This window comes from Crotalus tigris, unplaced genomic scaffold (assembly GCF_016545835.1).
Source record: "Crotalus tigris isolate CLP2741 ecotype Arizona unplaced genomic scaffold, ASM1654583v1 scf7180000021131.477146, whole genome shotgun sequence".
NCBI classification, from domain to species: domain Eukaryota; kingdom Metazoa; phylum Chordata; class Lepidosauria; order Squamata; family Viperidae; genus Crotalus; species Crotalus tigris.
In genome coordinates, this window is record NW_024098363.1 from 180369 (window position 1) to 206922 (window position 26554).

A 26554-nucleotide genomic window follows, 5' to 3' on the forward strand; every position below is an offset into this window, starting at 1 on the left:
GGGCTAAATGTAAATTCTTGGGAACCTGTCAGTGACATTGCCATTCTTTTCTCTTCCTGCTTTACCTTTCTGTTTCTGCTTCCAATTCTTCTCTTTTCCCTGCTCTTTCACAGCAGCTGGATATCAAAACAACAAAGGGGAGTATTGCTGTGAACATCTCTGCCAATATTTGTAGGATATTGCTGATTGGATTATAGCTTATTTCCCGATATTGTAGCTTATCTCCCGATATTAGCATCGGAGTGCACAGAATCACTGTGTAGTCAATGTACAATCTATGTTGATTGCTAATCATCACCACTCACCACTCACTAATCACTCAGAAGTGTGGTGCTCACTTCTATGCACCCACCAGCCAATCTTCATCAAGCTTTAGGCATGAAATCTTCCTTGTGTCACTGTCTGAAGAATTGCCACTGGGTGCAAAGTGAAGTGAACAGATCACTGCATTCTACTTTTCTATTTCACTCAGGAAAATGCTAGTATAATCATTCTGCAGTAAAAAGCAGAGGAAAGCAAAGGGCAGCCCTGCACATGCTTTTTTAAAACTGCAGTTTCAATCATATCCTAACATTTGCTCCAGTGTCTATGACATTAGCTCTCCCAACAGGAGCTGCAATCTATTGATAGTACATTTCTTTAAAATTATTTTTAAAGGATCATGACAGGCATACAAATGGAGAGAATATGTTTTTATTTTGGCACTCTACTCTAATGAGCTCATTTAAAACTATAGCCTTGTGTGATTTAGATGTCTGCACACCTATGTTCAGAATAAATTGCCACTTTTGAGGAGGTATTTCCTTTGCTTTGATTCTATCTCTTTTATCTCATTCTTTTCTAAAATAAAACGTGGAAGCAAGAAAGGAAGTGTTTTCCCCTGGACATCCCATCTTCAAAGCCCAACTTTTGGGAGTTCAGTAGATGGCACAATGAGTCCCATTGTCCTTGATTGATGCAGATTGGCCATCAAGAAGACAGATAGACTGGCAGGAGACACTGTCCAGCCCATCAGGAAACCATAGAACAGGTCAACAAAAGCAATTCCTCAATTGGTAACCCTCCCAAAAGTCCCAACTTTGTAAACAGAGTTATGTGGGGGGGAGCCCACTGGACTCTGAATGTAATGTATTGTCTAAGAGTGTCCACCTAGGTCAAGGGGATCAAACAATCTGATTCTAAAGGGAAGGGAGACATATATAGAAATTAGGGGTGGGGGGAGCTGTCCTTCTAGTGCCTTCTTATCTCCTTTTCCTATCCCCTGGGCTTTGCCTGGATAGAGCTGTTAGCAACTGCCTGGCTAACAAGCCAATCAGACTCCAAGCTCTGCCCTCTGTCCTCTTGACTGAGGTGAGTTATAAATGACTCGCGGGCTTTTGAAGCCCAGAGCTTCTCAGTTGCAACTCCTTGGAACAGGCAGCTCTCTGCCTCCTGTCACTTTGTGCAGCTCACTCACCTGCCAGGATCGGCCCCTTGCTGCTCTCCTCCTGAGCGAAGGTAAGCCCTGCTCCAACACAAGTGGGTTCTTTGTTCAGGTTGGGCATAGGGAGGGAGGAGAGGGAGACTTGCTTGCCAAACCATTGGGTGTGAATTTCAATATTATAAGACCTCTTTTTTAAAAAAAAAAAATTCTTTTTTTTTGTGTAAAGCAAATTTACCAAGGAATTAGTTGGTAATGATTTATGAAGGAAAATATGGCAGTATGTACGCAAATTCATTATTATAAATAGTATCAAAGCCTTAGCACTCAATGTTCAGACAAATTTGTACCAAGTTTACTAAAAAGAATTGCTGGACAATAGATTAAATAGTCTAGAATTGTGCAGTATACCCTGCAGTCAGTGGGGATTCAAAACTTCAACCAGTGAATCTTTTCAATTAGATTTTACTACTCAGCAAATTAAGAAGAGATCCAAAGAACTTACAGCCTAAATACTGAAGGAGGGTGATTATCAGAAAATTATGCAAGAAAAAAGAAGTAATGGCATACAGGCAAAGATATACTGTATGAACAAAAGAAGGATGATGATCAGGTCAGACAGCCTTCCTGCTATTCTTCAAAGCATTGCCCTACAGTTTCCATTTGAAGCAACCAGCAAGCCCGGTATACTGAGTGATGATGAATGAGAATTACAATTCAACATACCTAGTAAGCACTAAATAAGGAAGATAAAGTGTAGTTATGTTTCATTATTCCTTGTGGAAAAAGAGAAAACAAATCTCTTCCTAGCTCAAGAAGGAGAGTAGGAAAGTCATGAAAAAGAGTGTTGTGATGGTAGTTTGTGCCAGATTGACATTTTAAATGTCAGGATGCTATTGTCTTATTTCCTTCTATCCAAGAGTCAAGAATTTGACATTTGAAAGAAAGAGATCAGTTTCTGGTCTGTAAACATGCAAAAGAAGTTACAAGAGAGGATTCAGGTGTGGCTATGTCCTCTTTCCCTGGGTTTCTAGGACAGTCTTCACAAAAAGCACTAACATTGTTTCAGAGCAAGGAAAGGATGCATATCACTAACATGAGATCTAAGACACAGAAAAAAAAAGCCTCTCCCCGAATCCCATTTTTTGTGTTCACCTGAGCCTAGAAACACAGAAAAAGAAACTGAATCCCATTTTTTTTTGTGTTCTCCTGAACCTTCCTTTGAACAACCACAGCAACTGCAAGAACAGAGAGAGATGGAAGAGGCTAACGTGTGAATACTTCTCTGTCTATGGAAGCATTTGAAAATGACATCTGTGCTCCAGTCTGGGATGCTGACACGGGAGAAAGAAAAGGATTTAACCCCACATTCTCTCTCTCTCTCTCTCTCTCTCTCTCTCTCTCTCTCTCTCTCTCTCACACACACACACACACACACACACACACAGATACACACACACACACACACACACAAACTTACTTGACTGTAGGAAAATAACATCAAAAAAATATAACCTTTGCACAAACTATGAGATGTACGCCACAAATACTATCCAAGGTATATATTTATTTTAATTTGATTCATCATGAGCGAATATTCTCTGATGGATTTAGGTGATTGTTAATGAAACAACTGTCCAGATCACAACTTTTCAACTTATAGTTCTGGGTCTGATAAGCAGATATCAGAGGTGTGCTGTGAGATCATCACTGGACCATTAATAATGTAAAGAGAAGGGTTTAAATAAAGATAATCTGAAACCATACTAAAGCAGTCACATTTTACAATTTAATCACTAATAATACATACTTTAAGTGTATTTTTTTCTTATTTGGAAAAACAGGCTCTACTAAACTAAACTGAGCTTTGAGAACAGGTTCTATTAAACTAATTGAGCCTTGAGAACAGGTTCTACTAAACTAATTGAAAAATTATGTTAAGCTAACTTAAAGGTTTACAGAAAGTGGAAAAAAGAAGGCCATAATAACAGTTTAAGATTCACCCTTGTACATACATACAGAATTCACTTTTATGTTTAGTGTGCAACATATAGGCCACGTGTTACTTCATATTTTTAAACAAACATTAAAATACTTGTAGCTTGCAATTGCTAAAAATATAAATATTTTAAACCTTTTAAATTAATTAAGAAAGTATTTATACGAAGTGATACTATTAGAATTTATACCTAGCAAGATACATTCAAATGTATCGCCTACATACTTAATAAGCTTTTCATTGAATGGAGATATGCTCTTAGTCCCACCACTTCCTCGAGAGCCCTGGAAATTGAGAAGGTGCCTCAGGGATCCATTCCCAAAGGGAAATCTTTCCTACTTTCAGAGGCCTTTCCTTCTGGAAGACGAATGTAGGTGATATGAAAATATTTGTCCTTTTCAGCGCATGGTTCTCTAACAGAACCCGGGGAGGTAAAGAGGGTGGGCCTTAGAGAGCTTTCTGCAGGCACCTTGCTGAAAGTGTTCTCATGTGCTAGTAGAATACCACAATCTGCAAACTTTCTAATATTATAATACTTATTGGTTATTATTTTTCAAAGGGTTCTAAAGCATATATAGCAAATAAACATTTGCTATTTGGCTGACCAACCACACTTAGCAGGTAGTCCTCAATGGAACTACATCTATATCTTGAATGAAGCATGCAGGGGGTACCTCAAGGTTCTGTCTTAGGCTCAGTATTTTTCAATATCCTCATAAATATTCTAGATGAGGAGATAGAAAGGGAATTCATCAAATTTGCTGACAATACCAACCTAGGGGGAATAATTAACACTTTACATGATAGATTCAAGATTTGGAAGGACCTTGGCAGACTTGAACACCGGGCCCTATCCAACAAAATACAATTCAGTGGTGAGAAAAGTAAGATACTACATTAGGCAATAAAAACCAATGCAGATGTGGAATAGGTGGTGCCTGACTCAAAAGTAGCCAATGTGAGAGAGATCTAGGTGTCTTGGTAGACCACCACTTAAGTATGAGCCAGCAGTGTGGGGCAACTGCCAAAAAAGCTAATGCAGTCCTAGGCTGCATCAACAGAGGGATAATTTCAAGGTCACGTGAAGTGATAGAACCACATTATGCTGTACTAATGAGCCCAGACTTGGAATACTGCATCCAATTCTGATCACCATGATACAAAAAAGACGTTGAGATGCTAGAAAGAGTGCAGAGAACAGCAATAAAAATTATAAGGAGTCTAGAGGCTAAACTATATGATGTATGAATGGCTTGCCTTCAGATGTGGTGGGTGCTCCATTGTTGGAGGTTTTCAAGAAGAGATTGGACAGCCATCCAGAATGGTCTCCTGCTACGTGCAGGAGGCTGTCCTAGAAGACCTCCAAAGCTCCCTTCACTCCTATTATTCTATGTTCTATTTAGTAAGAGGTAATAATAAGTTCAGGGAAGACTGTCTATTTTGCCTCCTTCATTTCAGCTTGTAGTCCTACATATTCCGCAAGAAAAAACAAATGGGAGTCTTTTGGTTGCAAATCAAACAACGAATCAGCAAACACCTTCTGGCAAACAAAGTCATTACTAAAAGCCAACACGGGTTTGTCAAAAACAGATCATGCCAGACAAATCTTATTGCATTCTTTGACCAAGTGACAAAATTAGTGGACCAGAGGAATGCTGTGGATATAATTTACTTGGACTTCAGTAAGGCATTTGACAAAGTAGATCAACCTACTACTTGATAAGATAGAAAAATGCGGGTTAGACAGCATCACCACCAGATGGATCCGTAGCTGGCTAACTGGCCGTACTCAGCGTGTGGTCCTTAATGGAACCACATCTATATGGAAGGAAGTGTGTAGTGGGGTGCCCCAAGGTTCTGTTCTGGGCCAGTGCTCTTCAACATCTTCATCAATGATTTGGACAAGGGGATAGATGGGGAACTCATCAAATTTGCAGACGACACTGAGCTGGCAAGAATAGCCAACACTCCAGAAGACAGGCTTAGGATACAGGAGGTTCTGGACAGACTTGAACACTGGGCACTATCTAACAAAATGAAATCCAATGATGAAAAAAGTAAGGCTCTACATTTAGGCAAGAAAAACCAAATATGCAGGTATAGTATAGGGGGTACCTTGGTCAATAGTAGTAACTGTGAGAGGGATCTCGGAATCCAAGTGGACAATCATTTAAATATGAGCCAGCAGTGTGCTGCAGGTGCCAAAAAAGCCAACACAGTGCTAGGCTGCATTACCAGAGGGATAGAATCAAGATCACATGAAGTATTAATACCACTTAACAATGCCTTGGTAAGGCCACACTTGGAATACTGAATCCAGTTTTGGTCACCATGATGTAAAAAAGATGTTGAGACTCTAGAAAGAGTACAGAGAAGAGCAACAAAGATGATTAGGGGACTGGAGGCTAAAACATATAAGGAACGGTTGCTGGAATTGGGTATGTCTAGTTTAATGAAGAGAAGGACGAGGGGGGACATGATAGCAGTGTTCCAATATCTCAGGGACTGCCACAAAGAAGAGGGAGTCAAGCTATTTTCCAAAGCGCCTGAAGGCAGGACAAGAAGCAATGGATGGAAACTAACCAAAGAGAGAAGCAACTGACAATTAGAACAATTAACCAGTGGAACAACCTGCCTTCAGAAGCGGTGAATGCTCCAGCACTGGAAGTTTTTAAGAAGAAACTGGACAGCCATTTGTCTGAAATGGTATAGGTTACCTGCCTGAGCAGGGGGTTGGACTTGATGACCTCCAAGGTCTCTTCCAACTCTATTATTATTATTGTTGTTGTTGTTGTTGTTGTTGTTATTCTCTAAAAAGAACACTAATTTTCTCTGTCTGTCTGAAAGAAGTGAGGAGAAAATTATGTGTCATTTTTCAGACCAGGACTACTTCCAATATTAAAATGACAGCCTGTTGCCTTTGGGTAAAATTGATGAAGAAATCAATATTAGTGGATCTTGCTGGGGTTCTGAGATCCTAGCAACTGCTCTGACTCCAGCATTTAACCAACCTATGACTTCTACAAGCAAAGACCCATTGGCACATCATAATGACCATAAGTCATTAGATATCAGAAGTGTAGATCCACCCTCTCCCAACTGTATTAGTCCCCAATCTTTGATTGCAAGAAAGCAGGATGTGGGTCATGTATATACAAGAGTGCAAAGAATATAGCCATAAGCAAATTTACAACAAGCCATCGCTATCTTCTTTGGATAATTCCAGGGACCAATGGTCTGCATCCTTCATTCAAAGGCATACAACAATAGCATTCTTAGAGCTATTCATGCTGTTGAGAATGAAGACATGCAAGCAAGTGGGTCTATATTAAGCAAATCTTATGCCTTGGTGTGAACTGCAGAGGAGCAGAGGTGTCTGCAGGACACATTGCTTTAGTTAAAATGACAAAAGCAGCATCATGATAAGTTCCACCCAATTGGTATGTATTTACATATATAAGATGTACACACACACATGCATGTACACACACACACACACACACACACACAATAGGAAATCCTCGAACTCTTGGAAGGATATAAACCTTCTGTTTATTGTTAAAAACTAAAACAATAAAAACAACTATTTACAATACTAAAAACAACCTAAGCCACTGCCAGCGTCATCAGAGTGAGTGTCAGGGGGTGGGGAGTTTTCTTATAAACCTTGCTAACTCAGTTTCTTGCTCATTGATCGTGTGATAGGGCTGTCCATCCTAACTGACTGTAATTGCCTCAGTTGTCCTGCCTCCCCTCGTTTGCATTCCAATTTCACAGCCTTCTTTCTTCTCATTGTTTCTTTTTCCATCCTTCCCATCCTTGTTGATTCTATCTTTCTTAATATTATTGCTGCTGGTGTATCTTCCGATCCGCCCCCCATCCCCGTGGTCATTCTGGGCCGCACGTCCGGGTCTGGCATTGTAGATGCCTTTCTGTTGCTGTTCCCCCCTTTTTTCCCCGGTCATCCACCTGCTGTTCCTGCCCTCTGCTGCTTATCCCTATCAGCCCTGTTCCCCCCTGGTTTCCCTTCGCGCTTGGGTGTGCGTGCATACAGTAGTATCCTATCCCACTGTCTCGTCCATATTCGATCAGCTGGAGTGACTGCCGAAACACTCCCAGATTCACTCCATCATCCGTGCCCAGCAGATGTCTCCCCGTGTGCGGGCGTGCGCATGTGCTGCGGCGTTCTCCCCCCGGCTCTCAAGGTTTATAAGAAGACTCCCCACCCCCTGACACTCATTCTGATGATGCTGGCAGTGGACCAACAAAAGCTTACGTTGTTTTTAGTATTGTAAATAGTTGTTTTTATTGTTTTAGTTTTTAACAATAAACAGCTGGTTTATATCCTTCTGAGAGTTTGAGAATTTCCTATTATTGTACAGATATGCCTGGGATTTGTATATATATCAGCTATACAAGTAAAAATATGACTCTTGGGTATGCTCATGTTAAGATCAATAAATAGTCGAACACCAAGAGAATAAAATTATAAAAATGTTAAAACTTTTATTTACTAGACCTAGCTTTCGTCAAGAGCTCTTGACATCATCAGGGTGTAAACGGCAGTCGTTGGGAGGGCTTATATGCAGCCTCCAATCATTTGTGCTCGGCTCTTGGATCATGTCATGGGTCCCAGCTGTATGCGTTGTAATCTAAGTGTGTGTCCTGCATTAGGGTGTAGTTCTTTCTCACTCCTATGTATGCTGTTGCGTGTGTCTTTCTCGCTAGTTCTAAGGGTATTTCCCCTTTCCTTGCAGTTAGTGCATGTTTCACTAGTTTCCCGTTCGTGATTCTGTCTGTCACGGGCGGTATCTGCTGTTTTCTGCTTCCTTCTAGTTCCTCCAACCATCCCCTCCGAGCCACGTTCCAGTCCTCCTGTTCTCTCAGATCGTAGCCCCCGTATGCCATCCCGTCCTGCACCACTCTCCCTCCTATTCCTTTCCATCACCCCCTTGGGTCTATCATCACTCTCCTCCCTATATTCTTGGGAGGAATCGTTCCGGAGTGTGTGCATGTCAGTAAGGCATCGCCTAGCTCATAACCGGACAGTCTGTTGCTCACTCCATTTGGGGCTTCCGTCCTCATCCTTCATCAGAGAATCTCTCAGGCATGCTCCTCTTCTATATCGGACATTCCTCCTCTTCTATATCGTGTCCAATTCTTTGAACGGTATAGGGCGCCCCCCCACCTTGGATATGAAGCAAGACTGCTCTCCTTGTAATGGCTTAGTGCTCACGTTCCTGAAGATCTCCCTGCTATGACCGGTTTGGGTGTCGGAACTCCCGGAGCAGATACTAACTGCAGCCGCCCCATTGAGGGTGCGGTTACGCGTTCCCATATGACAGCATGATGGAGGCAGGAGAGCACAGGCGTGAAGACCGGATTTGATGCTTCCTCAGAGTATACCAAGGGGGGGGGAGAGTTGAACGATCTTCAGACGCTGAGCCGACACGGACACGGACCTTAATAAGTCATTGCTCACCCCACACGCGAACATGTGACGTGTTGGGGGCTGCGGGGGGGATGTGGGTAAAAACATGGACATAGCTGTGTGTCCCCGGAGAATAGTGCGGCGAACACGGGGGAAAGAGGTGGCCAGGCTTGGGACTCCATTAGATGATCGTTCTAGCATCACACTAGTTACTTTGATGCAAGACGATACAGAATGTTCCCTCTCCAGCCTAGGAGTCGGAAGTAGTAGAGAAGTAACCAACCGTAGGAATTTAGAACTTGAAAGTACATCTGACATGAGTGGTGAAGGATCAACCGACTGGGCCCCATGATGAGGTCTATGAGCCGAATGCGGGCGTGGTTGCGCTCATAAGCAGCCTTCCCCACCCTCTGGCTCTTACACCCTGCAATACAGCCATCGAAAGCTCGGTTATTTATCTATTAAATACTTGATTGCTTTTACTTCCTGGTGATCATCTTTTATCATATTCATATATATATATATATATATATATATATATATATATATATATATATATATATATATGTAGGTCTTTGTTTGTTCGGGTTTTCTCCCACGTAAAATTGGAAGTGTCTTGGCGACGTTTCGACGAAGTCCCATTCGTCATCTTCAGGCTGGTGTTTTCAGCTTCATGCTTTGAGCAGCAATGTGTGGTCTTAGCTGTTTCTTCCTTTTAAAAGAATATATATATTCTGAGGTTTTCGCGAGTGTTTGTACGTAGGTCTTTGATTATTCGGGTTTTCTCTCACGTAAAATTGGAAGTGTCTTGGTGACACTTGGCAACAGCCTGAAGATGACAAATGGGACTTCATCAAAATGTCACCAAGACACTTCCAATTTTACGCGAGAGAAAACCCGAATAACCAAAGACCTACATATATATATATATATATTCTGAGGTTTTCGCGGGTGTTTGTATGTAGGTCTTTGGTTGTTCGGGTTTTCTCCCGCGTAAAATTGGAAGTGTCTTGGCAACGTTTCGACGAAGTCCCATTCGTCATCTTCAGGCTGGTGTTTTCAGCTTCGTGCTTCGAGCAGCCTGAAGATGACGAATGGGACTTCGTCGAAACGTTGCCAAGACACTTCCAATTTTACGCGGGAGAAAACCCAAACAACCAAAGACCTACATATATACACACACACACACACACACACACACACATATATATGAGATGTACATATAAAGGGAGTAGTGCTTGCATCACAAAGTGCAATGTTGCTTTCATTATTTGCTCTCAAGGTGAGCACCTCTGAAAGTAGGATTGATGGATTAAAATGGATTCTTCTGTTTGCTTCTGTATCTTCCTTTCTTATACACTTCTCTGCTACTTATTTCTCTTTCTTTTCATCCCCACCTATCTCTGCCTCATCCTTTGCCCAGCACATCATTATTCATATCCTGTATTTTGCTTCAGTCCCAACACTTGGATCTTAAAAAGAAAGCTTCATGTCCACAAGGAAGATATAATCTAAATCATTGTTTTTCTAATTTGCCAGTTTGGCAAATGTATAGACTTTTAATCCCAGAACTTCCCAGCTAGCATGCTGGCTAGGAAATTCTGGGAGTTGTCAACTTTAAGATGTATGGGTTTCAAGTTAGAAAAACACTGATATAAATGGAAATATAAATATCAATAGGACTTGGATTTTATCTAGATCAAGACCATGCTGCCCAGTGCTGACCCAGATTTCAAATAACTTATCATGAACTGTTAATCTAAACCTGAAGTGAAAAGAAGATACAAGAATATAGAAGGAAAAAGAAGAGATGGAGACAAAAATGTGCCCCCCAAAAAATTGAGCCCATCAAGTTTTTAAAGATATTCTTCCTCAGAAAAAATAGATGCATAATTTCATCTGGTGGAACAAAATCCTGGTTTATTCACTTCCTTCCTCTTTTTTTCTTTTTGTTCTTTTCTGTTACAAAATGTCATATACAATTCCAGATATTTGGGGCTACACTAAACTCAGGCATCATATTCAATACTAAGTGGTTATGGAAGTTGTAGTCCAACATCTGGATGGCATCCAGCTTATTATATTTTTACTGCCAAGAAGCAAAGATGAGTTTCCCGCCTCTGGGGCCAAAATAATTCGATTGGTCTAAAATTTAATTCGTTTTGACTCTGGCAAAACATGTCCTGGCTTTATGCATTATGCCTCTATCTATTTGTTTAATTTCATTTCCTGGCCTTGGACTCAAGATGGAAGAAAAAAATGTACACTTCCATTTTAACTCAATTGCTCCTCTCTCTGTATGTGTTTGTGTGTGTGTGTGTGTGTGTGTGTGTGTGTTTGTAGTTGCCAGGTGTCTGGAATCCTCATTCTCATTGCCAAGCCCGTTGTTAGTTTGATTTGAAACTCATGTGAAGTGGTACATCAAACATTGGCACAGACTCAGCAAGTGTGAAAGCCCTGGGCCTATGAATGACTCTGGCTATTTTATTTTTTTACATTTTAAAAGACCATCTGCCTGTAAAAATCATCTATAAATGCTCCAAATATTTAATGTAAGCAAAGAAAAACATTGACATTTGGCTTAACTAGTGGAGGCTCAAGAGGGCTGGTGAGAACCAGAGAGCTTTATGCTGACATCCTGCTTTGGGAAAATGAATTTAAGAGCATTTTAAAACAGTGAACAGAAATGAAAATGAAAAAGGACACCAAAATACATCTGCTTTCAACATCAATTGTACTTATTGCTGAGTGTGTAGGTGTGTGTGTGTGCACGCATACAGTGTGTATAAATAATGATTGCTGCTATTTTAAACCACTATTTTAGATTATTTTAATGCTGTCCTCTGACTCCCATCTGTGGGCCTGCTCCCTGCCTTTCATTCCTCCACTCAGATGGTCTTTTAAAGTGTAACTCTCAGACTTCCCCAAAACGTTATATGCCTCCATTTTTATAAATGCTGAAAAAGGAGGAGAAAGAGTCTGAAAGAGAAAGCAGTCAGTTCAAAATAAGCCATTGAACTTCATGGCTGACTGGAATCGAAATCAAATCCAAAGTCACTTTCCCACCTGCCCAATAATGGCACTACTAGGGTCTAGGACAACTCACCCTGGCCAACTCACAACACCAATTCACTGCAGCTAACTTGCCAGAGGATAACTCACTGCGGGACAATTCAACGCTGCATTAATCATTTCATTCAGTTGCTTTTATTATTGGTGACCATGTTTTCATAGAAATTATTTTAAATCTTGTATTTCTGGATTGACTTTATTATTATTATTAGCTATGGTTCTATTGAAATCAATCTAAGTTTTGAATTTGTTGAATTGTCCTGTGGCGAGTTGGCCCACGGCCAGTTGGCCGTGGCAAGTTGGCTGTGGCCATTTATCCCATTCTGCACCAGTATCCCAGTGTCACTGAGCATTCTCTGTGCCAATAAAAGACTGATTATATGAGACAAAGTGCTAAATGAAGGACCTGACTGTTGATGTACTAGTTCTTTAGGGAGGAAAAGGCCTCTGCTTTTCATACCAATGGTTCACAAGGGATAGATTTTTCAGATAACTGAATTGAATCAGTGATAATTTCACAAAAGTCAAATTATAAACCATGCATGCCAATGGATTTGCATTCTCATTTTCAATAATGACACACTAAAGCAGAGGCAAAGAGAATTTTTAATTCTTTTTAATTTGCTGGCTTTCCTCTTGTTCTTTAACAAGCAGCAAATATCCAGTCATTTAGTTAGTGATTGTGTGTGTGTGAGAGAGGGGGGAGAGGGAGGGAGGGGGAGGAGAGAGAGAGAGAGAGAGAGAGAGAGAGAGAAAGGGAGAGAGAGAGAGAGAGAGAAAGAGAGATGTGATGAAAGGCAATATTCCATTTCTCAATTTCTATATAATATGTTGCACTTATATATCAGGAAAAGAGCATCCAAAACTTGATAGCCATGTAGCTGATTCAGGTTACCATTTAAAATGGAAAAATTGGATTCAGAATGTTGAACAAGCAATTATGGCCAAAAGTGAAATGAGGCTTATTGGATCTTAATGTACAGTACTTACATGATTCCTCAAAAGTAAGCCCTACTCCAAAAATAAACCCTAGTTTTGGGGGGAGGCACACATCTAAAAAACAATCTAGGGCGGGGGTGGGGGTGGAGCACCATTGCAGCCAGGCCTCCTATGAATTGACACCTGCCTCGCCTTGCCGGCCCACTTCTTCTGCAGTGCCCCCCAGCCTGCATTTCACCATCAGAGGTTTTTCTACGGGTTCAATCTGTAATTTGGTTCTCAGCTACAGAGGCCTTTCCGGAAGGCCTCTGATGGCGAAATGCAGACCAGGGGGCAATCTGGAGCTCCATTCTCAGCTGCAGAGGCATTTCCTTCAGCTGCAGAAGAAGTGGGCCAGCTGGGCAGGGCTATTGGTGCCACCGCCGCCACGAGGTAAGACTGTGGAAAAGACATCCCCCCAAAATCAGACCTGGTGCCTCTTTTGGAGGCAAAAAAATATAAGACTGGGTCTTATTTTTGGGGAAACACAGTACCATCATAATGTTGGTCAAGGCCTCCAGATGGCACTATGAAGCAATATTTTGAAGATATAGCATGGTTGTTTTCTGCTTTGGGTAGAATTTACACTATTCTTGCATATAAAATCATTTTAAGGTGATTGTATTGCTCTAAATTAATACAAAAATGTTAGAAGTTCTCATCAGATGAATAACTATCTTTTATTGGGTTCCTTTTAACTGAAATATCTGGAGCTGGAGGTTCCAGCCCAGGGTTGAAACCTGAGTGCCACACAACAGGTGAATTCCTGTTACTTGCCCCAACTCCTGCCTACCTAGAAGTTCAAAGGCATGCAAATGTGAATAGATAAATAGGTACCATTTTGATGGGAAGATAACAGTATTCTGTGCACCTCGGCGTATAGTCATGCTGGCCATATGATCATGGAAATATCTTCAGACGACACTGGCTCCCTCGACTAAGAGGAGATGAGCACCGCCCTTAAAGTCAGACATGACTAAACAGGGGAAACTTTTACCACACTATTATCCCCACATACCAGCATAAGAGGTTTTGTCCTGTAAGCATGAGAACTTCTATAATATTCCTTTCCCTCATTATACCTAAAACTGTATTTACAGTCTTCCAATGTTAAAGTAGGTTTTCTCTCTTCTCCCAACAAATATTCATGTGTCTGAACACATGGGTTGGTGTCTCTATCTTAGTTTGTGGATTTGAAACTCAAAGACTGCCAAGGAATAGTTAAAATAATCCATACTAAATCCATACTCAAACCTAGACACTTGGATAAAAGTAGGAAGAAGCAGAATATGATCTATTACAGGAAAAACAATCAATACTACTCCCCCCCCCGAAATAGATTATATTCTGTTTCTTCCTGCTTTTATGTGCCCTGATTCTGGGATTATACTAGATTGTTTTTTTTTTAGCTATGATTGGCCAGCCTGGCTAGGAATTCTGGATGCCCTAGTCCAGGGGTAGGCAACCTTGGCTCTTTTATGACTTGTGGACTTCAATACCCAGAATTCCTGAACCAGTCATGCTGACTCAGGAATTCTGGGAGTTGAAGTCCATAAGTCATAAAAGAGCCAAGGTGGCCTACCCCAGCCCTAGTCTGAAAATACAATATGTCACTGGAAGCAGCTACCATACTCAACAATGTTGTGTTACTGAAGCTTCTTAAAAGGACTAACTTCCTGAAGATATGGCTAATTCACATCACGTGGGAAACTTTCCTGCTTGATGTGAATTAGAATTATCTCAAAGGGCTCAATAATAACATTAGCAATGGTAAGATGGGGACAAAGAAAAACTTGAGAAAAAATAAAGCAGTTCTATACATGTTTATCAAGTCCCTCCAAAATGAAGATTTTCTATGGCCAAACTTCCTTCAAGATAGTTTCCATGTACTCTTACAATTTTGTCCTCCACCTTCTCATGAATAACAGGGATCATCAAGGATCTTTAAGATAATAAGTGAATGACAGATCATTCCTCTTTATTTTCAGGGAATCAGATGGCTCAGTTTTCATACCTAAAGCTAAGTCTGTATTATACAAGCTATACTATATTTTAGCAAATCAATTGCATATAGCAACTATGACTTCAGGATATGCATCCTAAAATGCATGAAGATTCATCCAGTCAGGTCACTAGAATCAGGTTCAACATCCACGAGCATTTTCTATATAGTCTTGTTCTAATAGCAACAAGGAAAACAAAATAAAAACACCCTGTTCTTGTGAAAATATGTCTTCCTCTAGTGGAATCCTGACGATTATAGCAGTGCAAAGCAACATAAAATAGGAAGCAAACCACGTCTTTACAGATGACTCTTATGAGGAATATATAGGTCAACTACCCAATAATTAGCCCAATGGGAATGCAGCCAAGAAATCAAAACAACAATCAGATGCAACTCTGTGATGGAAACTTTAATAATCCATGCAGCTAGGCCACCAAATGTTCATAATCCAATTCCTGTACACAATTGGCCTGAAAACTGGGCTGAACATGTTCTGAACATTCTAAATATTAAATTCCAGGAAAGAATCACACTTAATAACTACTCACATATTTACATATATACATACTTACAACTACTACATTCATACCAATAAACTATGCCAATAACCAGCAATATTTTGCTGAATATTATATTTTTGTACTTGAATACCAAGAGATTCTAATAGAGACATAATAACATAAACATGTACATGTGCAATACAACCATAGAAAACCTGAAGCATTCAAGATGGTTTGAATCAATCATACAATCTGCACCAATAGTCATATACTTTTGGAAGCTGTCTATAACATCTGGAGCAAATCAGCTTGCCAGCTTCTACTTTATGAGATCTAAATTTTATCTTTCTAAATGAGAGAGGATGACTGCTATTCATTAGCCATAGCCATAGATTCAGCAGAAACAAAATGCAATAGAGAACTTCACATTCCTTTCAAACAGTATTCTTATTTTGTAATATTTTAATACTTAAATCTGTATTTGCTACAAGTACATTCCTTAGATTCTTCAGTAGCCTGATCATCCATTTAACCATAAACTACTGCTACTGAAATGAATACAATTTTTCCCAAGTAAGTGTGCATAGTTTTAGCTGTAAATTCCTATGACACTTTAGAACAGAAGCCTGATATTATCACCAATCATAAACTATTATGCACTAAAAAGTGATAGAAGAGGTGGGGAACATTGGAAAACTATAGAAAACAATTTATTTGGAAATTCCATATAATTTTTGAGCAAGAGAGATGTATTAAAATGTATTCCAGAAGTTCTATCACTCCCAAAATACTTCAGTTTCTTACTTCCCAGAAGTGTCATTAAAATACATCCCTAAGCATTTTTAGGCATTTTTATGCTTAGATCAAGCTTATAAATTTGGCTGAACCTTATCTTCATGAGCACAATATAACACTTTAAAACCATTTATACTTATTTCATCTCCCCCAATAGAGCATTCGATTGTGTTATACAAGTTCAAATGTAGAACATTTAAAGACTTTCCTTCCAATCAAAGTGATACCAGATGCTCTTGACAACAAAGAACAAAGCAGAAATAATGGAAGAAAGGCAAGCAACAGAAAGATAACAAAGTCCCATGGTTAAAACTCCCCCTAAAACAAACAGGCCAAGGATGTCAACATCACTAAGAGTCAGGTTTTGAGTTAGTCTTATCAATGGCCTTTCCCTAGATTAAACACAAGTTGAAACTTTACAGATTTCAGAATGAATTAGGAACCATGCGATAGAGGACACTGAAGCTGAAATAAAAAACAAGATACGCTCCAGAGAAAATTGGGGATACATTTTTATTTATTCAAGCTGACCATCAGAATCTATTCTGATTCTAGAATCTCTGTAAAATGTTGCCAACTTTTATTCAGCACTCCACTGTTCTACGGATTGTTGCAAACAAAGCAAATCAGGCAAGAAAGGAATGATTGGGAATTAATATTTGGAAATATTAGGAATACTGAAGAAAATTGGATGCAGTGATCACAAGATTTGTCTTCATTTTATGATCAGATTATCATTGTCCCTTATACCAGTCTCAGGCTTTCAGATAGGTGGCAAGTTCATGGAAAGGGAATATTTAGGTTCTGATGGAAAACAACCCAAGGAACCAAATATGAGGATAAACAGGGCTGGGTGTCAATCAAATTCCATTTGCCTATAATTATTGGAATCTTTTGGAATGCTGCAACTGTAATAGTAAAAAGGCAAAGAACAAAAATACTAGGGTTGTGTAGTGCTTCAATTCAGTTCCAAAAAGGTGCTGGAAGTGATGGAAGCAAATTTAGTGCCCAACTGCAACTGCTTAGAGCAAATACATCTTTTCCTGGGATTGCATGGCAACTGTGGATGGCAGCCATTTGATCCTAGGGCCGTGGTAGCGAGCCCTCTCTGTGGGCACGTGCACCGTCGCCCCAGTCCTAGGCCTTCAGCTGGGTTTTATAAAACCTTTTTGCTTTAGTCCTCCACCGTCGTGCTGGGGAAAAAAAAGTTTCAATCAATCAATTTCAACTTCTCAAAGGAAAAAAAAAGATGTCGCAAAGTTGGAATTGATTGATTGAACTTTTTAGTCCCATCCAGTCTGCTGTTACCACTGCAGCCACGCCAGCCAATTGGCCACACTCAGCCAATGGGCCACACCCACCAGGCACCCGACGATACATAAGTGGATTTTGGGTTACAGTTTGGGCACTCGGTCTCTAAAAGGTTCGCCATCACTGCCCTAGGGCAAGATTGGGTGGTTTTAAAGAACTGAAGACAGGTGTTAAATTTACACTCCCATTAACTTCAAATGATCTTTCATAATCAAATCCACTCTGCACAAGCCTACGGTGAGAAACAAATGATGCATAAGGCAAAAAACTGTATCTTGGGATAAGTGATACCAAGAAATGGTGAGAAGAATGTTATCCTTCTCTCAGATTGTTCTTCCACCTTTCTCCAAATCTGAAGAAGAATTTGGCTAGTTTCATGCTGGAAGCAGTTTCGATATATCAGGCTTCAGCCTACCTATCAGCCTAGTTCCTCTAGAGAAATTCTGAAGAGTTGGCTGGGGGGCAGAGGGGAGAGATGAAAAAGTGATCTGAATGTATTGTTGTGGCTGAACTTGACAATGTGATCAGATAAAGAATAGGAAAGAAAGAGCCATCTCAAAATATTGTTTTATAAAAAGAAAATGATACAAGGGGAATAATCCTTCCACAAGAATTTTACCAAATCATATTCAACATCCAGGAACTGAAGCAGATCTGGCAAACTCAAAGAAATCCTAGTTTATAATTAAAAATCAGCAGCTTGAATTGTCTTTCAAACACAGGATTATTGCTCACATTTGATTTACCAGCGTGCTCTTCTGCAGTTCATTATCTTACATTACAAATAGAATAGAATAATAGAATAGAGTAATAACTTTATTTTTCACTCTGAATGTACAATAATTGGCATACATTAACATGAAATTTTGTTGCATACAGCTCTCAAAGGGTCACCACCTCCAAAATATGTTATATAAATATGACAAAAATAAATAAATAAATGCAACTTCTTCTAGATATTTTCATGAATCTCTTGCATCATTCTCTAAGAGATGGACCCAATCCATGGGCATCTCTTTGCTACCATCTCATGAGAAATCACTCAGTGTGAATTCCAAAATGAGTGACAAAGAGCTAAATTCCTTTAGTGACAGCATGATTAGTTGGCCATTTCAGAAACTTCTAGCAGAAACTTGTCTGTCCCCTGGCAATCTTTTCTGCCCCTTTCTTATCCTCTCATTCCCCTAGGCAGTCTCAGGGTGGGATGCAGGAGGCCATTTGTTAGGAACACCTAATAGATATTGGAAACTTCAATATACTTGGCAGCTAGTAAAAAATAATAATTTTGAAAGGGGTCACAAGGTGAATTCTTTCATTTGAGTGCTCCCAAAGTTTTGCAAAGACAAATAGGTGTTCTCAGCTGAAGAGAGTCATGCAGCACTGAATAATGCTTCTTCAGATAAGTAGGTTCCCCTGTGTCCTATGGAGTCTACTTTTCATTAAGGGTTTAAATATGTTTAGGATTTAAGTTTGACAAAACAGAAAGCAGCCCAAATTCCCCATTCCAAAAATGATCAAGGCGATCTCTACTCTCAGTTCCAACAACCTTCCATGTTCAGATTTTGTATTGCCAGTTAGTCACTGGACAGAATCAAATCCAAGTGTCCAATTTTGTAAAGCAGATGTCCCCAATTTTTTTCTATCAAGATCTGATATTTGAAAATTATACATCAAATTGACATTAGTTAATATTTTTATTCCAACCCTTTTCAGACATTTTGTGATCAATTCTATTTCATAGTGATTTTTTTATATTTTGTTATGTATTGATGAATGGTTGCTATACAGGGCATTTGTTAAGGAAGTCTACCTGTACTGAATTATCAGAACCAAGGAATTTTAGCTTGATATCCTAGAAATAAAGAAATAATCACCTTTAAAATAAGAGTTTATCTAACTTTATTGCCATTAAAGGCCACCTTCTACTGCTTAAAGAATATATGATGTCACTCTCCATCTACTCACAGCCTGTTGCAAATTCGAAACTTGTTTTTTGCTTCAAAATTGCCATCTTCCATCTAAGCCAGCAATTCTCAACCTGTGGGTCGCGACCCCATTTGGGGTCGAACGACCATTTCACGGGGGTCGCCAAACAACGCGATCCGCCATTTTTTTTCTCAGCCGGCGCAGGGGGTGGTGCCATGCATGCGCGCCGCGCAGGGGGCGGCGCAGGGGGCGGCGCTGTGCATGCGCGCCATGCAGGGGGCGGCGCAGGGGGCGTCGTCGTGCATGCATGCCACGCAGGGACGGCACCGTGCATGCGTGCCGCACAGGGGGCGGTGCCGCGCATGCGTGCCGCACAGAGGGCGGTGCCACGCATGCATGCCACACAGGGGGCGGCGCCGTGCATGCGTGCCATGCAGGGGGCGCCACCGCGCATGCGCGCCGCCTGCTTATGACCGGGGTCGCCAGTCTAAAAAGATTGAGAACCACTGATCTAAGCAATGTTAGACCTTTTTAAGTGAAGTCCTTGCACACTGCCTTCTCATCTAATGAAAGCTCTGATTGGCTACAGAAACCAGCATATCTCTCCCACCCAACTTCTGATCACTACTCTGTGCAACCATTTCAGTTGGGTGCCAGGTTCCTATGTTATCCACTGCTCAGCAGCTGCCATTTTTAATTATCTTGTGGGATGATCCAACAATGCACATTCCTTGTCCCATGTTTTCCCAGCCTGTTTAAAAGTGTATTTCTCCTTTCAATCCATATATTTGCCTTTTGTGGGCACCAATTTGGTGTCTACTCAGGTTAGATAAACCATGGAGTAAAACCTATGAATTGGTAAAGATGAAACAATCCCTAAAAGAAAAAGACAGGCAGACACTGATTATTGCCTTCCCTGCTTGGATAGGAAGGACAAAAAGAAAAAAAAGTTGTGTGGTAGACCTAACATGGACTGACTGATTTCATTGCCAACCCAATGTCTAATAACTGTGGCTCAGTTGTCAAGCACCTAAAGTGTACTCATGTGACCATGTGTGGGGCAACCATCAGACCAAATCTGGGTGGTAGGTATCTTCTAAGTAGATCCATCAGAACTTCAAATGGTGGCTAAGTTGAGGACTTAAATTCAGTGCTCTCTGAATTTAACTATGTGAACTGTTTCTCCAGTTACTTTATAATTCTTTTCTTAATTGTTTGCCCATTTACAAGACACTTAAATACCTAAGCATAATAGTAAAATAATCACCTATATCCTTGTTCTATTTTTGAACATTTTCTCTTCCAACTCCAGCTTATCATTATGCAAAAGTGTTCTTTCCCCCTCCTTTGATCCTTTTGTTTATATTAAGGCCTATACCTCAAGGAGTTTATTTATTATGTGCCACTGGTAACACCTTGATACTGACACAGGACTGGTTGAGCTGGATTGATTGGCATTATTATCATTTAAATAGGTCAAATTGTTGCATTTCTGTGTTGTCCTTCATTCCAAAGCATATTTACTGAATGGAAGCTCACATACATACTAAAGTTCTTGGAATGGCTGCTCTGAATATAACCAGAATCATCAAGGCACTGCTTTAGAAACTTTGGCAGTTACTAATTTATGTATGAAACAAGAGTACAGCAAACACTAATCCCATTTTCTTCATGATAAAACCATGGTAGAGGAAACTGAGAGACTGGCCCAAGACTAACAATAGAACATCAGTGTCATCACAGCAGTATCATCACTGTGATGCTCAGCATTTGGCCATGTGTATGTTTTTTGAACCTGCTCTTCCTCCCACACCATTCAAATTCCAGGAGGCCTTCCTTAAGGCAGTGATTTCTCAAGAGAGGCCCAATCCCTGGCTTCTGCAGAAAGGGCAAGGACAAGGGGTGGGGCTTGGAAAAGAAAATCTAAAACCCAAGTTAATGGAGATAAGGGTAAGAGAAGAAAGCTACCCATTTTACTAACATCTTTTGGTGATGCTCACTTCCTTCTCCAGTTGACTTCCATTTCACTTTGGGGTGAAAGATTTCATGAAGCAAAAATGATTGAAACTCAGCCACGCTACATCATCAACCGTCCAGCTTATTCTAGCAACTACTTTGATGAAGAATTTGACAGGAAAAGTAGAAGTTATCCCCTTGGAGAGAAAATAAAGAATCTTTTCAGGTAAGTGTGATATTATAGATTGTAAAACAAACATGCTCTCCAGATTTTTGGATCCCCTAGCTCTTGATGGCAAATGCGTTAGTCGCCTAGATTTTTTCTACAGATACTGTAAACTTTAGCATTAGATTTTGGTTTGTACAATCCAAAAGCAAAGAGATTAACTTTCATCCAGCAATCTTTTCCAGTAAATTTAATCCCATATTTTTTCCCCCCAATCAATTCATTCAGAATTTGCAGTCAAAGGAATAATGCAGACTTAGCATCACAGGTACCCAAATCTTAGAGGCATTGGAAAGATGTGGGAAATAGCCCTAGGTTTCTTCTTTTCTGATAAGACATTGTTTAGTAAAGGACAAGTAGAGTATGTTCCCATTGCCAAGGCCAAGTAAGATTAGACTAGGCAAACTATGCAAAGAGGAAAATACAAAATTACTTTTCCAACTTTCATCAACAGAACGTCATAAAGGTTGTAGATAAGGGAACTGGCTGTACTAATTCAGTGCCAACATACCTTCCATTTGCCTTTATTTGTTATTGAGTAAATATGATGCTTTTTATTAAGAAAGAACAAAAATATTGTTTAGTAGCTCCTAAGAATTTTTTCATATATATATGTATGTATGTATCTGTGCATATACAAACAGGTACAGGCACACCCAATACATTACAGGAATACTTTTAAAAGTAAGCAATATTGATGAACAAAAAGACATTTGTGCAAACTACAAAGCCCTTTAAAAATATTTTAAAAAATCTCTTGCCCTTTATTATTTCAAAGCAAGTTTTAAATTATTATTTTTTTCCAAAAATGCTTTGTGGTTCAGGGCATGGACATTTTTACATTTAGTTCTTTTCAAAAAATGTGGGTCAAAATACATAAGAAAATTTCCAAGCTGTATTACAGTTTCTTAGTGTGGTATTATTTGTAGTTCACCTGAAGAAATGGGGTGTGGTACACATAACAAAATAAATGACCTCCTGTCTTTGCCCTGAAGCCTACAGTCTAAAAGGCTTTAAGGAAAGAAGGAGTCTCAGGCAAAAACAGAGGTCAGAGCAAAAGGTGAGTTTTGATCAGTCCATCACCAAAATTAGCCATGCAGCCTTCTGCTTTGTGACATCTATCTCACCATCTATCTTCATTAACCCAGCCTTTCATATAAGAAAAAAAAAATCCTTTCCATCAACCCTAATTCCTGGCAATAGAAACTTGGCTTGATCTCTATTTTACAACCAAGCATAGACAAATAAGTGTTTACATTTGTCCTTCATACTTAATAAAATATTTTATATTGGGGATATTGTATGCATGCCTAGTTACCCTCTGAGTTTTCAACTTTGTTTTAAAGAGAAGAAAGAACATACCCAATTTAATGCAAAATACAGAATATCAATAATAGTATAATTCAAGTGCAAGAAATATGAAATTAACAACCGGATTCTGTAGCAAGAGCATTTTTTATTATTATTTGAATAGTATGCTTCTACTGTTGTGACTTGTATGCATGTCATTGATGTAAGCTTTTGCTAGATGTCAGTTAAATATAGGCATAACCGAACTAGCTTTACTTAAGTAAACTGGATGCATTACTTTAAACTACACAGCAATTCCCATGTTGACTTTAGATTTGGGTGGTACCCAATCTGATTGAATGGTCTCTTAAGTGGACAGCGATGGAATTATGCCAAATAAATAATTGCTTTCTGAATGATCTCATAGATACATGATCAGAGCTACTTTAGATTCTTAGTCGAAAAGAACCCATTTTGGTAGCAAATGTACAACACACCTCTTACGTTTGTTATATTAATGCTTAACCAAAAGAAGCAGTAGCTTAATTATTGCCACTTATTACCAATGTTATTGAAAATTAAAAGCCTGACAGCTTTCATGTTTAACCAGGAAACCTAGTTGAGGTTGAAGGACTTCTTTAGCTGTGATTAACTCCTTATGCTTTCAGCATTAACTGTTTTTTCTTCAGCTTTTTTCTGATGATATTTATTGATCGCTGGAGTGATTTGTGCATAATGGTTTCTATGCAAGTTTGGCATTTGTTTAGTACAGAAACTGATTTACTTCTCTTAGTTCTCTAACTATAGGATCACATTGGTGTGAACAGACTTATATTGTGTGTATCTTATCTGTGAGTTGTAATACTCTGATCAGCATTGCTGAAGTGCCATGTTGGGCTGCTGAGTCAATTAGAAGCCTATCCTGCATACAGATGAGATTAAAGAGAAGGAAGAAAACAATCATCTTGAACTCCTCACTGATTTATTAAAGCAGCTGGATTGAGATTACTATTTTATAGTGTGGAGTTTAATCATGGAGAATAATAGACTTCCTCCACCACTACTCCCTTATTCTAATTTATACCATAACCATTATAGTAATGCAGCACTTACACTGAATTAAGAGTTACAACTGCTATCATTAACATTGCTGTTGAAATATCACTGTTTCTTTACACCTTAAATTTAAATACTCTACAGTAAAGGATTTTATAATGATCCTATCTGTGTGTAATCAGTGTAGTAGAGCAGTACATTATTACTGGAATAAGTTATAATCCTATGCATGCTAACACTAACTATGTAATGGAGCATGTGCTTTGCTAGGTTCAAATTTGTGCATTTCTAGGTTAAAAGGTGAGATTAAATAAGGCCTCTAAAAGCCTCTCTAACCAAGCTTTGGGAGACCTGTACTTATTACTGTTCTGACTCAGTCCAACAAATTCTGGGTAGAAGGCTGTACTAAAGTAACTGAGTTTCTTTTGAAGTAAACATTGACAGAACTAGGCTGCTAAGGGCTGTTATATCCAACTGATTTTTTTTTTCTGTTCCATTTCTGAATAGTCTACTTAGGACTATTTTGTTCTCTTAGCTAATTTACTGAATATGTTGTACTATGCTTCCTTGAATTGGTAAGATAGGATCTTATTAGAACAATTGATCTTTAATTTCGCAGTAATATCCTAGATATAATCGTTTTGCTAAATTTTGATTTGGTTTTAAATTTTAGTATGCAAAAACAATTCAAAACTTAGCCCAGATATGATATCCTCTGGAATCTGATGAAACCTGGATTCAGGGCAATATATATATAATGTGATGATAATTATGAATGAAGTTGAAGGTTTGTTCTCCGAGCTTGTGGATTGATTTCAAAATGTTTCGTTATCAGACTAGGTAACATCTTCAACAGGGCAATAGAAGAAGGGGACGACAGAGAATGAGATGGCTGGATGGAGTCATGAAACAGTAGGTGTGAACTTAAATGGACTCCAGAAGATGGTAGAGGACACGAATACCTGGAGGAATGTTGTCCATGGGGTCGCGATGGGTCGAATACGACTTCGCAATTAACAACAACAACATCTTCAACGGAGTTTAGGGGATGTCAGTGTCAGTGTTCTGTTTATAAGGGCTTCAGGTGTGGATGTATCGAGTGAGGATCTTGTCATTGACACACCCATACCTGAAGCCCTTATAAACAGAACACTGACACTGACATCCCCTAAACTCCGCTGAAACATTTGGAAACCAGCTCACGAGCTCGCAGAATGAACCTTCACCCCCATCCAACACCCTAGCTACAGATATTCACCACTATTGCATAATTATGAATAATAGGAGAAAGGCATTTTCCATTGTGCCTTCTATGATTTATGCCAGTGCTGTGTGGGTGGTGAAAACAAACCTGAAATGGTAGCTCTTTGCTCTAGCTGCATGTTCTGATAATAAATAAACATCTGCCTTCCCATGTTACAGAACAAACCTCATAGTAAATATCTCCTATTAATGTCTTTTCAGATGTTCACCATCTAGACTCAAACTCATCCTTTACAGTCTATTTCCCATACTTGTATGGCTTCCAAAATACAAAATCAGAGATTACATTGTGCCTGATGTCCTTGGTGGAGTAAGTGCTGGAACTATTCAAGTACCTCAAGGTGAAACTTGCCTTTCCCATATTATTCAAACATTAGTGGGTAGATTCATATAGGTAATATGGATGGGTCTATATGAATTGTTTTGTAATGCCAAATATATTCACTTCTAATTTTTTGTAATTTCACCCTTATCCTGCTTTTTGTAGAACACAACCCCAACATCTATCACCGTTCTGTTACTTTGCCTCCAATAATTAAGGCTGGGCAACATACAGATTTACAATCAATCACATACAGTCTATACACTAATTTTCATTGCAACTCTGTAACAAGCTCCAAGTAGACAAACACCAAGCAGACAAATTATCTCGAAAGACTAATAGTGCCACATAGTATCATGTTATAATTCATTTCTGAATAGATCTATAGCTCCTTCCATAAAATATTCATCACAAGATGATCCCTGGAAAGCAGATCTTTTCATGCTGAGAATGTCATATTTTTGCATTATGTGATCTTGAGTGTAATTGTAGGAAGGAAGATTTGATATGTTCTTCATGTTTGTTTTCAGGCATGGCTTTTGCTCTGCTGGCCAACCTACCTCCAGTCAATGGGCTCTATTCTTCTTTCTTTCCTTTGATTACCTATTTTTTGCTAGGAGGTATTCCTCAGATGGTCCCAGGTAAGATTTCATTTTCCAGTTTAATATTTATTTATATATATTACATGTATGTAATCCTAGTGAATGAAATTATATTATCTGGGTGTTTTTTCTCAGTTTGCTATCTCAAATGCTTTCATGAAACAACTGTAAATTATTGGTTTCTTAATTATGATTAAAGCCAGAGCTGAGTCAAAGAACTTCCTTTTGAGTGTAATCAATTACCAAATAACTACTAACTTAAATGCAATCCAGATATATTGTACTTCAAAGGACATTTGGTTGTTAATTAAGGGATTTAAATCTAATGTACATTGATGGCATCAGCTTGAAGAAGATTGATCTATACAAACTTGGGATTGCCAGTTATTTACAGACTAGTTA

General features: G+C 39.3%; 1 protein-coding gene and 1 long non-coding RNA gene across 2 annotated transcripts in view; one reads left to right on the forward strand and one right to left on the reverse strand.

The window, feature by feature from the left end:
• The window catches only part of LOC120320047, a 122899-nt gene that overhangs the window by 19183 nt on the left and 77162 nt on the right, over positions 1-26554 (reverse strand). The window lies entirely within an intron of this gene.
• Positions 1367-26554, forward strand: part of SLC26A9 (solute carrier family 26 member 9) — a 58599-nt gene continuing 33411 nt past the window's right edge. Inside the window, exons 1-4 of the mRNA XM_039369466.1 lie at positions 1367-1497; positions 21450-21619; positions 25430-25569; positions 26081-26191. Of these exons, the coding sequence (XP_039225400.1) occupies positions 21495-21619; positions 25430-25569; positions 26081-26191 (376 nt within the window). The 5' untranslated portion in view covers positions 1367-1497; positions 21450-21494. The remainder of the gene's footprint in view (positions 1498-21449; positions 21620-25429; positions 25570-26080; positions 26192-26554) is intronic.